This window comes from Dipodomys spectabilis, unplaced genomic scaffold, assembly GCF_019054845.1.
Source record: "Dipodomys spectabilis isolate Male_0828 unplaced genomic scaffold, ASM1905484v1 ptg000127l, whole genome shotgun sequence".
NCBI lineage: Eukaryota > Metazoa > Chordata > Mammalia > Rodentia > Heteromyidae > Dipodomys > Dipodomys spectabilis.
The window spans coordinates 5,242,865-5,255,334 of NW_024870804.1; the positions used below are offsets into that span (position 1 = coordinate 5,242,865).

Consider the following 12,470-nt stretch of genomic DNA (forward strand, 5'->3'; position numbering starts at 1 on the left):
ATTGCCCACGTGGCCTTGAACTGTGATCCTCTCCCTCTGCCCCCCTTAAAAAAGTTTTCCTAGATGGTTTAAGCATGTAGGAAGGACGTTGGATGATTCTAGGACTGTCCAAATAAAAAACAACCCAGAGGAAAATGTTCACGTTACTCAAGTGCTTTCTCCTCTAACATTTGTATTGATACCCCCTGACTGGGTTTAGTCTGCCTACTTACTGCCCTGCAGCTAAATGGGATGAGGGGAAAAAAAAAGAAAGAACAATTCTCATGGCTGGAGGCCAAGGCAGACTCTGCCTTGGAACTCGGAGGGATTCCCCAAAGCAGAAACTTCCTTTGGGAGGGGGCGTGGACAAGAGCGGTAGTGGTGACCATAGAGACAGTTGTATTGGCAGCTGAGGGGTAGCAGTAACCATCACCATAGCAACAGCACAAGTAGGACAACAGCTAATACTTACAGAGCACCTACTGTCTTACACAGAGCCATTTTTGTGCATGTGACAGCACTAGGCTTGAACTCAGAGCCTGGGCACTATCCCTTAGCTTTTTTTTTTCCTTCAGGCTGATGCCCTATTACTTAAGCCACAGGGCCACTTCTGTCTTTTTGGTGGCTAATTGGAGATAAGGGTCTCAGAGACTTCCCTGCCTGGGCTGGCTAGGAACTATGATCTTCAGATCTCAGCCTCCTGAGGAGCTAGGATTACAGGCATGAGTCACCAGCACCCAGCTTCCATGTAGCAATGTGTGTGTCTTCTCTATAGTTCCAGAGTAAGACTTCATTCTTATAGTACCTCCATCGCCTAGACCAGTGCCTGGGTAACATGGAGTACGTGCAGCATGTATTTTTGAAAGAATGGACAATTCACCGAGCTGGGTTTGATTGAGATCCCTGCTTTTACAGATGAGAGACCCAAGGCTCAAGAGAGTTTAAGTAGCTTGTCTTTGAGTGAAGACTGTAAGGAAGACCCAGAACATCCGTGGCTGCATGTCATGTGCTTCATCAACAAGTGGACACTGGGAAATACCTTCTGCCCTGAGCTGCAATCAGAGATTTCCATCCTGATTGGTGAAAACAAAATCAAAGATTTGCCTATTTCAATGGTCCAAGCTAGAAGGCTGTGTTTATAAAGTCCAGATTAGAAAGAGCCTGAGCTAGAAGGAAGTAGAGCTGGGAGTGGAAGCAGTTCCCTCTGCTGGCTCAGTCATAATTTATCCACTGTTACCTTGGCTGTGGCTAGGCATTAGTGGAATGAAAATAGCATACACCTCATTTCTGGCAGCACCTCCTGACCCATTTAACAGGAAAAGAATCAACTCACTTTTTTCCAGAGGCTCAGGGTATATTAGACAGTACACTAGCCAGTATTGAAACGGTGCTTTGTGACATAAAAATGCTTTCATTTCTACAATTCCACTTAACTCTCTGAAGAAGTGAGTGGCTATTGCCTTGTCTCCATTGGCTAGATGAGCAAACACTTGATTCCGTGAAGAAATGATAGGATCTTGGTTTCCTTAACTTCGGGAATTCTGATGCAAACTGCAGATGTTTCATTCAGGGCACATTGTTCGTGATAAGTCAGATGATTCTGTTTTCAGGGTCTCTTTTTTCCCATCTGTTAAGTAGATTTTCATCTGTGGTTTGCGGGGGGGGGGGGGGGGGGGGGGCAGGGTTCTTGATATTCTCCTGACCATGAGAATAGCACAAGATGCTCTCTCTCATGCTGACTAGAACTCACTTAGACATACATTCCAATCATTAGCTGGAAACAGGTGATCTAGAGCCTGCTTCCTACTCCAGCGCTGAATGGTCATTATAGAGTGTTGGAACTTCCAGTGTCCACTTGGAAAATGGACCTCTAGAGTCAGGGTCGCAACATGTGTGTCATGAGTGTTAGGTTTTTAAAAAGAGGTGGCCGAGTAAGAACTGCACCACGCACGTGGTATTCAGGTAAGGGGTAGGTTTATTCAGTAGACCTGCTGGGACCAGGCAAGGTTGGCACTCCACGCGGCTGGCAAAAGGAAAAAAAGGGCGGTCTGGCCGCGGTTTAGGCCTTATATAGGGTAGGGGGTGGGGAAGGGTGTGTCCAGGTAAAGGGAAGTGGGATCAGGTGGGAGAAAGGTGTGGCCACATCAGGTTAAGATGTGACCTCAGCGGATGCGGATGTGACCTCTTCCAGGTATCCCAGTTGCCTAGGTAACGCAGGTACTGGGTGAGGTCTGTTCGCCGTCCAGGAATGGACCTTACATTCCAGCCTTTTGATAATTATGAAAAAGGGCGAAGACTCTCTCTGGCTACTTCCTGCTGGCAAAGGGCGTCGTAGGGGTAAAAGGCTGGGATGTGGTCCATGCTGGGAGAAGGCAGCAGGCTGCAGCTGTCACTTGGGTGTTGAGTCCTTCGATGAAGTTTGGAGGAGGCAAGTCTCTTGGACGAAGTCTGGAGAAGTTTTATGAGGCATTGACGGAAACCTGAACAAATAGGAACTCTGACAATTTTTTTTTTTTTTTTTTTTTTTTTTTTTTTAAAACCTAGAATGGCTAGCCTTTGAGAGGGAACCTAGAGGGGGGTCCCCGGGACCCAGCCTGCGTCGCACTCTTCAGGGCACAAGCCAAAAAGTTGTAGAGTCAGTCTGGTGAGTGAAGGAGAGCTTACCAGGCAGAAGCGGCGTCCCGACTTCCCCCAGAGCCCTCTAGAGAGAAATGGCCAAGCCCCCAAAGCCAAGCGTCCTCGGCTTCAGAGGTGACCAGCCTTTCAGCTAAAGGCCGTAGGAGCTCTCTGGCGTGGCGCCACGTCTGGACAGAGACTGAGCAACAGAGAGCCGTAGAGTAGTTTCACTCACCAGAGTAGAGAAGTGGTGTGGACGTGGATGTGAAGGCCAGAAATGGTATCGGTGAAAAATCTCGCATAGTGTCAAGGCAGTTCAGTTCACAAAAAAGGGGTGGTTAGGAAATTAGCTGATGAAAAGAACACCATGCACTATTCAGGCAGGAAAAGAAGTTAATTTGACTGAACTGTTGCCCCCACCCAGCATGGTGGAGAAGCATGGCTGAAAAAGGAAAGGGGGGGGGGAGGAAGAGGGGTGACCTAGTAGAAGGTGACTGCTTCCAGGTCTGCCAGTTCCATGATGTCTGCAAGAAGCGAGTCTCTTAGATGAAGTCTGGAGGAAGTCTTCTCAGGCAGGGGGCTGAACAAAGATGAAAAGCAAATATATTACTGGAAAGAAAAGATTGGATGTCCATGGCTTGGAGGTGTCCTAAGGGATGAGATAGTGAGGTCTTTGGGGAGGAGAGCAGTTAGCTCAGTTTTACTCACCCGGATCTTCAGGGATGCGAGACAGCCTTACCTTGGTAGGCCCGAGGGGGGAACAGGTGTACCTGGAGGTCAGGGTTGGTATAGAAGGGGCAGGAACAGGAGCCCTTTTTATTCTTGACAGGTGAATCCACTGGGGCTGTCCATTGAGCTTGACTGCGGTGGGGGTTGTCAGCAGAACCTGGTGAGGGCCTGTCCACTTAGGGTGTAAACCAGATGGATTAAGGGTCTTGAGAAACACTTGATCACCAGGCAAAATTGGGGGAGTGGGAAAGGGGCCTTGATGAGGCTGAGGGAGACACTGGTCAGCATGTTGGCGCAGCATGTGCCTAAGAAAGGTTAGGACAGGAAGGTAGTCTATTAGTGGAGTCTTGGCATTGTCAGTAGGGAAATTACCTAGGAGAAAAGGTCTTCCATACATTAACTCAAAGGGGCTGAGGAAAGTAGGGCTGCGGGGAGAAACACGTAAGCGGGTGAGCGCCAGGGGTAACAGTTCTGGCCAGGATTTCTGGAGCTCTAGAGAAAGTTTAGTAAGTTGTGTTTTGAGGAGCGCATTAGCTCTTTCAACCTTTCCAGAAGACTGAGGTCTATAAGGAATGTGAAGATTCCACTGGATGTTTAGAGAGGATGCCACCTGTTGGGTCACTTTGGAGATGAAAGCAGGTCCATTGTCAGACTGAAGTGACCTGGGTAAGCCAAACCTAGGAATAATTTCTTTAATAAGGACAGAGGCAACAGTGTCAGCAGTCTCCAACGTTGTGGGATAGGCTTCAATCCATCCTGAAAAGGTATCAACCATAGTTAGAAGGTATTTCAGCCGCTTACATCTGGGCATGTGAGTGAAGTCTATCTGCCAGTCTTCCCCTGGGGTATGTCCCCGTGCTTGGTGTGTGGGGAATGCAGCTGGTCGGAGACCACCCTGTGAGGAGGTAAGAGAACATGTGGGGCAGGCTTGGGTAATAGCCTTTAGTCGAGTAGTTAGGCTAGGGCAATGGATTAAAGGTTTAAGAAGGTGGGAGAGAGGCTTGTATCCAATGTGCAGCGCCTGGTGAACCTGGGAAAGAAAGCTGTCTGCTTGTGCCTCGGGAAGAACAACTCGTCCTTCCAGGGACCACCATCCCTGTGCTTCCTGGGAGGCTCCCTGGTGCGTAAGTTCCTCGAGCTCCTGTGGGGTATAAGAGGGTTGAATTGAAGGCAATACCAGTAGCAAGGGAGCTGGAAGTTGTCCCTGGAGTTGTCTCTGGGCTGCTAGCTTTGCCTCCCGGTCTGCTTTTGAATTGCCGACTGTAATGGCATCCAATCCTGTCTGGTGTCCTCTGCAGTGGATGACCGCTACCTGCTGGGGAAGGGAAGCAGCTTCTAATAGTTTAAGAATAAGTGAGGCATTAGTAATGGGAGTCCCTTTGGTGGTCAGGAAGCCACGCTCCTTCCAGATTGCTGCATGAGAATGGAGAATATGATAGGCATATTTTGAGTCTGTATAAATATTAATCTTCCGACCCTTTGCTAGAATTAAGGCCCTAGTTAAAGCTATAAGTTCTGCCTTTTGTGAGGTAGTGCTAGGGGGCAGAGGGCTGCTTTCAAGAATGGTAGAGTTATTAACGATGGCATAGCCTGCAACTCGGCTTCCTGAAGAGGTAGATATGGAACTGCCATCGATGTACCAGGTGTCTTCTGGGTCAGGAAGAGGAGTTTCCGAGATACCTGTAAAATGGGGTGTGAATTCCTCCAAGGTCTCTGTACAGGAATGGGAAAGAGGGTTAGAATTGGATGGAAGCAAGGTAGCTGGATTGAGCGGGGAGCAGCTTTCCAGTGAAAAGTCAGGGTTTTGAATAAAAGTAACATGAAACAGCTGTAGGCGGGAAGGGGAAAGGGAAGACAGGGATTTATGAGACAAAAGGTCCTTTAGTCTGTGGGGAGAGCGAATGGTAGTGGGTTGGCCAAAAGTGAGTTTTGTGCTCTCCTGTGCTAAGGTGGCTGCTGCTGCCAAAGCTCGAAGACATGCTGGCCAGCCTTTTACCGTTGGGTCTAGCTGTTTTGAGAGGTAGGCCACAGGTCTAAAGGAGGGGCCTGACATTTGTCCAAGAACCCCAAGGCCAATTCCCCACTTCTCAGTGACATAGAGTATAAAGGGTTCCTTGAGGTTGGGTAGAGCCAGTGCTGGAGCCCGAAGAAGCGCTTGCTTCAGAACTTTAAATGGGGTGTCAATGGGCTTTGTGGGGTCTGGTGGCTCCAATAGGGAACCTTTGGATGCCTCATAAAGAGGTTTGGCCAATGTGGCAAAACCGGGTATCCAAATACGAAGGAAGCCTGCAAGTCCCAGGAAAGACAGAATGTCCTCCTTGGTCTGTGGGACAGAGAGAGACTCAATGTAGGCTTTTCTATCAAGAGTAATTCTTCTCTCTGTAGGAGTTATGGACAAACCCAAGTATGTTACCTCTGACTTCGCTATCTGGGCCTTTGAAGGAGAGACTCTATATCCTTTTGTCAACAGGAAGTTGAGGAGGTCAGCTGTATGTTGGCGAGCCAACTCAAAGGAAGGGCTGCAAAGCAAAAGATCATCCACATACTGGAGAACAATGCTAGGAGACACCTGAAGAGAGAGGAGATCCTTTGCTAAAGCCTGTCCAAAGAAATGGGGACTGTCTCGGAACCCTTGAGGGAGGACCGTCCAGGTCAGCTGTTGTGCCCTTGAAGTGTCTGGGTCCACCCAAGTAAAAGCAAAGAAATCTTGGCAGTCGGGATGCAGGGGGATTGTGAAGAATGCATCCTTGAGGTCCAGCACTGAGAAGTGGGTGGTACCAGGAGGTATCTGTGAAAGGAGGGTATATGGGTTAGGCACAACAGGATGAATGGGAAGGACTGCAGCATTAATAGTGCGCAGGTCCTGGACTAGGCGGTAGGTCCCATCAGGTTTAACTACTGGCAGGATAGGGGTGTTAAAGGGGGAGTTAGTGGGTCTGAGAAGTCCTTGTTTAATAAGGCGAAGGATGATGGGTTTTAAACCTTGCCTGTGCCTAAGGGAAATGGGGTATTGGGAAGTACCAGGAAAATGGGTAGGGTTTTTAAGTTTAATCAGGACAGGAGTATGGTGTCTAGCCATAGTAGGAGTGGAAGTATCCCAGATAAGAGGGTTGACAAGATCTGGAGGTAAAGGGAAAGGATCTAGTTGGGAAGTTACAGGTGGAGGTTCATCTAAAGATAAAAGTAGAACAGGTGTAGGCTGTTTGGGGATATGGAATGAAAGGGAGACTTGAAATTTAGAGAGCAAGTCCCTTCCTAGGAGTGGGGTAGGACAGTGAGGTAGGATTAGGAAGGAGTGTGAAAAGGGAAAGTCTTCTATTTTACATGATACTGGTCCTGTAGTTGGGGGACAGGTAGGTAGGCCATCTACACCCACCACCGAGATCTGGGAGGGAAAAGTCTTGCCTGTATATTGACATAGCACCGAGTAAGTCGCTCCCGTATCCAAGAGAAAAGATATTAACTTACCGGCTACATAGAAACACACCCTGGGCTCCGTCATTGTGATGGTCTGGTTGTTGGGAGCAGGTGGCCCTGGGCACCTTCATTCTGTAGCCAAGCAGAAAATCTCCGACCTGTCTGGCTCCGCCTGCCTGGGTGGGCGGGGTGGGGGAGGGGCTGGCCTACCTTGTGGAGGTGAGGAGGGGCAATCGACTCCCCAATGTCCTTGCTGCCCACACCTTGGGCAGGGTCCAGGTGGAGGTCGTGGTGAGGGACAGAATTTCGCCCAGTGGCCCTCTTGCCCACACTTGAAGCATGCTCCAGGTGGTGTATGTTGGGTGCCTCTCCTCAGAGGAGGCCGGATGGCAGCAGCCAGGATTTGATAGTTCTCCCTCTCACGGGCAGTCTTATCGGCAATCTCCTGTTCCTCTCGATTATTGAAAACTTTAAATGCCATACTCACCAGATCTCGTTGAGGGGTCTGAGGACCGTTCTCAGCCTTTTTTAACTTTTTCCTAATATCAGGGGCTGATTGGGCAATAAAATGCGTATTGAGAACCACCTTAGCCTCTGGTGACTCTGGGTCCAGCCTTGTATAGCGCTGGAGCGCTACTGTAAGGCGCTCAAGAAATTCTGCCGGGTTTTCATTGGGCCTTTGAGTAATGTGGTTTAATTTGTCATAATTAACAGGGAGATAGGCTGCCTTTTGAAGGCCAGCCACTAAGCAAGTTATCATCCTATTTCTGCTTTCCTGCCCAGGAGCATTATGTTGATAATTCCAATTGGGCTCTTCCCTAGGCACAGCTGTTGCTCCCACTGGAAAGTTAATATCTAGGCGGTGAGCTTCATCGGCATGTGCCTGGGCTGCAGTCCACACCCTTTCTTTTTCCTCAGCAGTAAGGGTAGAGGATAGTATTAGATATATGTCCTGCCAAGTAAGGTCATAGGTCTGAGCCAGGTTCTTAAACTGCTTAACATAATTATTAGAATCTTGGGCATAAGATCCCAGCCTCTTCTCAATCTGAGCAATATCAAACATTGAGAATGGCGCATGCACCCTAATTACACCTTCAGCCCCTGCCACCTCTCGCAAAGGGCACATGGGGTCTGGTGGAGGTTGTGTGCCACCAGTGCGAGACCGGGTGTGAGCTGCAGGGGGGGAAGAGAGAGAGGGTGAAGGAGAGGAGAGTGAAGAAGGTGGGGAAGGCACCAGATGCTCAGCAGGAAGAGGGGCAGAGTCAAAAAGAGGGTCAGCCACATCAGGCTCCGGATGGGGCCCTGCGCTATCAGAGCTGGGTTCTCCACGTGCCAGGAGGAGTGGAAAGGCCGGGCATGATTGGCATAGGGCAGGGTTGTCCCGGAGAGCAAAGAATGGCTGAATATGAATGACCTCAGACCATTTACCATTACGACGGCAAAAATCGTCTAAATCTCTGAGAATGACGTAGTCAAAAGTCCCGTCTTTGGGCCATCGAGAACGATTATCCAGTTGGTACTGTGGCCAAACTTGAGTGCAATAATAAATCAGTTGTTTCTTGTTGATGCAGTCAATAGACAAGACATCCAGGGAACGCAGGAGGCATTTCAATGGAGTTTCCTCCTTTGGGCGTGACTTACAACAACCCATTGGAAATGTAAAAGAGAAAAACGTAAGAGGAAAATTTAGTGAGTGAAGGAGGGCTTACTGAATGGAAGCGGTGTCCCAACTTACCACCGAGCCCTCTAGAGAGAAGTGACGAGCAACCAGAGTCAAGTAAAGGCCTAGTAGGTTCTCCGGCGTGGTATCTGGAAAGAGACTGAACGACAGAGAACCCTTAGAGAGTAGGTCACTCACCAAAATGTAGAAGTGTGGAGGAAGATGCAGAGGCCAGCAATAGAATTGATGCACTGTGTCCGCAGCAGATAGACGGGTTCATAAAAGGCCGTCAGAACTGTGGGTATTCCTCAGAGCAAAAAGGGGAAAACAAACAAAAAACGAAAAAAAAGAAAAGAAAAGGAAAAAAAACAGAGAGGAATCCAGCTATCCTGACTTTAAGCCCTTTATCCGAGTCACGGCACCATTTATGTTAGGTTTTTAAAAAGAGGTGGCCGAGTAAGAACTGCACCACGCACGTGGTATTCAGGTAAGGGGTAGGTTTATTCAGTAGACCTGCTGGGACCAGGCAAGGTTGGCACTCCACGCGGCTGGCAAAAGGAAAAAAAGGGCGGTCTGGCCGCGGTTTAGGCCTTATATAGGGTAGGGGGTGGGGAAGGGTGTGTCCAGGTAAAGGGAAGTGGGATCAGGTGGGAGAAAGGTGTGGCCACATCAGGTTAAGATGTGACCTCAGCGGATGCGGATGTGACCTCTTCCAGGTATCCCAGTTGCCTAGGTAACGCAGGTACTGGGTGAGGTCTGTTCGCCGTCCAGGAATGGACCTTACAATGAGGTAAAACAAGGAACCAGTCCATGAGTTAGAGAATCGGGGAACATTGGAACTGAGATCAATAGGCTTAAAACCAGATCATTTGGATGAATTACTATGAATACACTTTATTAGTTATAGTAAAACTAAGCTGCTATAATGAAGAAACCACAAATTAAATTAACCTATTTTTTTAAAGACTTCTTTTCTCCCATAAAAAAGCAGTCTAGGGAGTTCTCAAGATGGCGACGGGGCAGTAGGGAAACGCCACAGCTCTCTCCAACCAAAAAGAGAGTTCGAGTTCCAACCTTTAATCTCCCCAAGAGACCGACAACAACAAAAAGACGAACACTCAGAGAAAAACCAGAGGTGGAAAATAACAAAAAAAGAAAGAGAGGAAAAGAAGAATTTCAGAACAGAGAAGAGCGAAGACCCCTCCCCCAACCTTTACTGGCCGCGCGGCAGTGCGCCAAGCCGCCGGCCAGCCGGCCCCGCGGGGGCTGCCGGAGCCACAGAGACACAGGGGGCTGCTTGCAGATCACCAGGTACCGGATTGCAGAACAGCGGATCGCCAGGAACAGAGAAACCTACCAGCCGGGAGTCTCCAGGAGGATCCCACCCCACCCATCACTCTCCACCGGAGTGGAGAGGCTCCATCCCGCCAAAGCCGCCCGGCACCAGCAGCAGACCACCCGCCCAATCGCGATCGCAACGACCCGGCGGGGGGCCGCCCAACCCAGCCCGCAACCACCCCAACTGAACTCGGACTGCAACAACAACTGACGGACTGCAACAACAACTGACGACCTACAGGGTGAGTACCCATCAGGGGACAGGGAATCCATCAAGGGAGACCAGAGCTGGAGGGAATCCCCAGACCCTGACCTAGACTCCCTACCCCAACACCCGGACCACAGAACCCACTAAAACTGGGAACTGTTCGAGAGCCCCACCAGCCGGTGGAGCACACTCTGCTGGCCAGGCCAGAGCAAGAGCGCCCCGGGAAGGGAGCTTAAATGCTCAAGCCAGGAACAGTGCCCCTGGGTCAAGACTACCAACAGTAGAAGAAATTTGAACTGTGTCCTCCAGGCTGCATAACCAAGGTGGTATACACATTAGCACAGGCCTAACGAGCGCGCTCCAGGCTGGGGCCGGAACCAGGCCAGGGGACCGGCGCCTGAACAAAGCAAAAAGGGTCAGAAGTGGGGCTGTGGCTCAAATGGTAGGGTGCCAGCCCTGAGCTGAAGAGCTGAGGGACAGCACCCAAACCTAGAGTTCAAGCCCACAACCAGCCCAAAACAAACAAACAAAAACACATCAGGAGCCCATAGCAGACTCCAGTATTTGGGAGAGTGCATCCAGAGCATCTGATCTTCCCAAGAGCACCCGCAGGAGCAAACACAAGCAGTCTAGGCTGCTCAACCCTTCCAAAGGCGGGAATTGCTACAGCAGAGAGCTGAGAATCCTAAGTGAATAGCAGCTGGAAATAGGCTCCCAACAGAATCCAGATCAGACACAGACTCTCTCTACCAATACAGAATCAGCAACCAAGCAAAGACAGACACACCAAAACAAGATTGAAGAGCAGTCTCCTGAACCCCCATGCGAAAATCACAGAGAAAAATCACAAGGTTTACCACTACCCAGGACAGCAAGCTCACCTCAAAAGCCAGCAGCCACGCAGGGGAGAGCCCCAGTGGGAGCAAAGCAGGAATGGAAGACAAAAACTACATCCAAGGGTTGCTGGAGGCAATGACTCAAGAAATAAAGCGAGAAATGGATCAGAAATTGAAAGAGCACAAGGATGAACTATCAAAAGATATACAGGATATCAAACAAAAATTGGATGCAAAAATAGAAGCTGCACAAACCTCAGTAAGAAGTGAGATAAACGCCAAATTAGAGGTAATGCATACTGATATCACCTCATTGAGAGGTGAGATCAGTACTCTGAGAACCAACATTGAATCCATAAAGGGATCCATTTCCACCATGCAAACCACAATAGAAGCCACGGTCAACAGAGTGAATGAAATGGAAGGTAGAGTGTCAGATACAGAAGACAGAATACACCAACTGGACCAAAAAGTGACAGATATGGAAAAATCACTCAAATTAAACCAAAGGGAAATTCAAGAGCAAGCAGATAATGCTAAAAAATTTAACCTTCGCATAATCGGAGTGGACGAAGGTGAGGAATTCCAGAGCAAGGGAATGCAACACCTATTTAACAAGATAGTCAATGAAAATTTTCCCCACCTCAAAAACGACCATCTTAACTACATCACAAAAGCTTATCGAACACCCAACAAGCAAGATCCCAGGAGAAACACTTCTAGGCACATAATAGTAACAATGATGGATCTGAATAATAAGGAAACAATCCTGCATGCAGCAAAAATGAAGAAGGAGCTATACTACAACGGGAAAAAAATTAGAATCACTGCAGATCTCTCCACACAAACAATGAATGCAAGAAAAGCCTGGGAAAGCACCATACGAGCCCTGAGAGCCAATAACTGCCAACCCAGACTGATATACCCGGCAAAGCTAGCATTCACATTCGATGGAGAACTGAAAACTTTTAATAGCAAAGAAAAACTAAATGAATACATAAACATTAAGCCAGCATTACAAAGAATTCTAAGAGGGGGGACACAACCTGAAGAAAGCAACCAGGAACTGGGACCTGCCCCAAACAGGCATTACTCAAAGTCTAACTGAGCAAGCACAGGAGGAAAGGAAAGAAGAAAAACTTAGGAAAACGGAATGGCAGGGACAACAATGCATCTCTCTATACTTTCTCTTAATATAAATGGGCTGAATTCGCCAATTAAAAGAAAACGAACTGAGGACTGGATCAGAAAACAAGACCCATCCATCTGTTGCCTTCAGGAGACCCACCTCTCAGCCAAACATACAAACAAACTCAGAGTGAAGGGGTGGAAAAGGATCTACCAATCAAATTCCCCCAATAAGAAAGCAGGTGTAGCTATCCTGATATCTGACAAAATAAGCTTTTCATTAAAATCAGTACAGAAAGACAAGGACGGACATTACATATTAATAAAGGGAACAATCCAAGAGGAGGATATAACCATCATCAACTTATATGCCCCAAATATCGGTGCACCCAGATATGTTAAACAAATGCTCTCAAACTTACAGAATAAAATAGATCCCAATACGATAATACTAGGAGACTTTAACACGCCACTCTCACCAAAGGACAGGTCTACCAACCAGAGGATTGGCAAAGAAGCTACCGAATTAAGTGAGGCCATACTTCAAGCGGAATTAACT

General features: G+C 48.4%; 1 protein-coding gene across 3 annotated transcripts; it reads right to left on the reverse strand.

The window, feature by feature from the left end:
- Nucleotides 1-2,286: 2,286 nt before the first annotated feature.
- On the reverse strand, nt 2,287-7,505 carry LOC122116138. Of its 3 annotated transcripts, XM_042689768.1 has the most exons (3): nt 6,952-7,505; nt 6,793-6,873; nt 5,286-6,112 (listed from the first exon to the last, which is right to left on the reverse strand). In XM_042689768.1, the coding sequence occupies exons 1-3, from the start codon at nt 7,080-7,082 to the stop codon at nt 5,977-5,979; spliced, it is 348 nt and encodes a 115-aa protein (XP_042545702.1). In that variant the 5' UTR covers nt 7,083-7,505; the 3' UTR covers nt 5,286-5,976. The 3 variants fall into 3 exon arrangements, 1 of the variants encoding a protein (XP_042545702.1); XR_006148904.1 differs by adding an exon at nt 2,287-2,427 and having other exon boundaries at nt 2,831-7,505; XR_006148903.1 differs by adding an exon at nt 2,287-2,459 and having other exon boundaries at nt 2,831-7,505.
- Nucleotides 7,506-12,470: the final 4,965 nt, after the last annotated feature.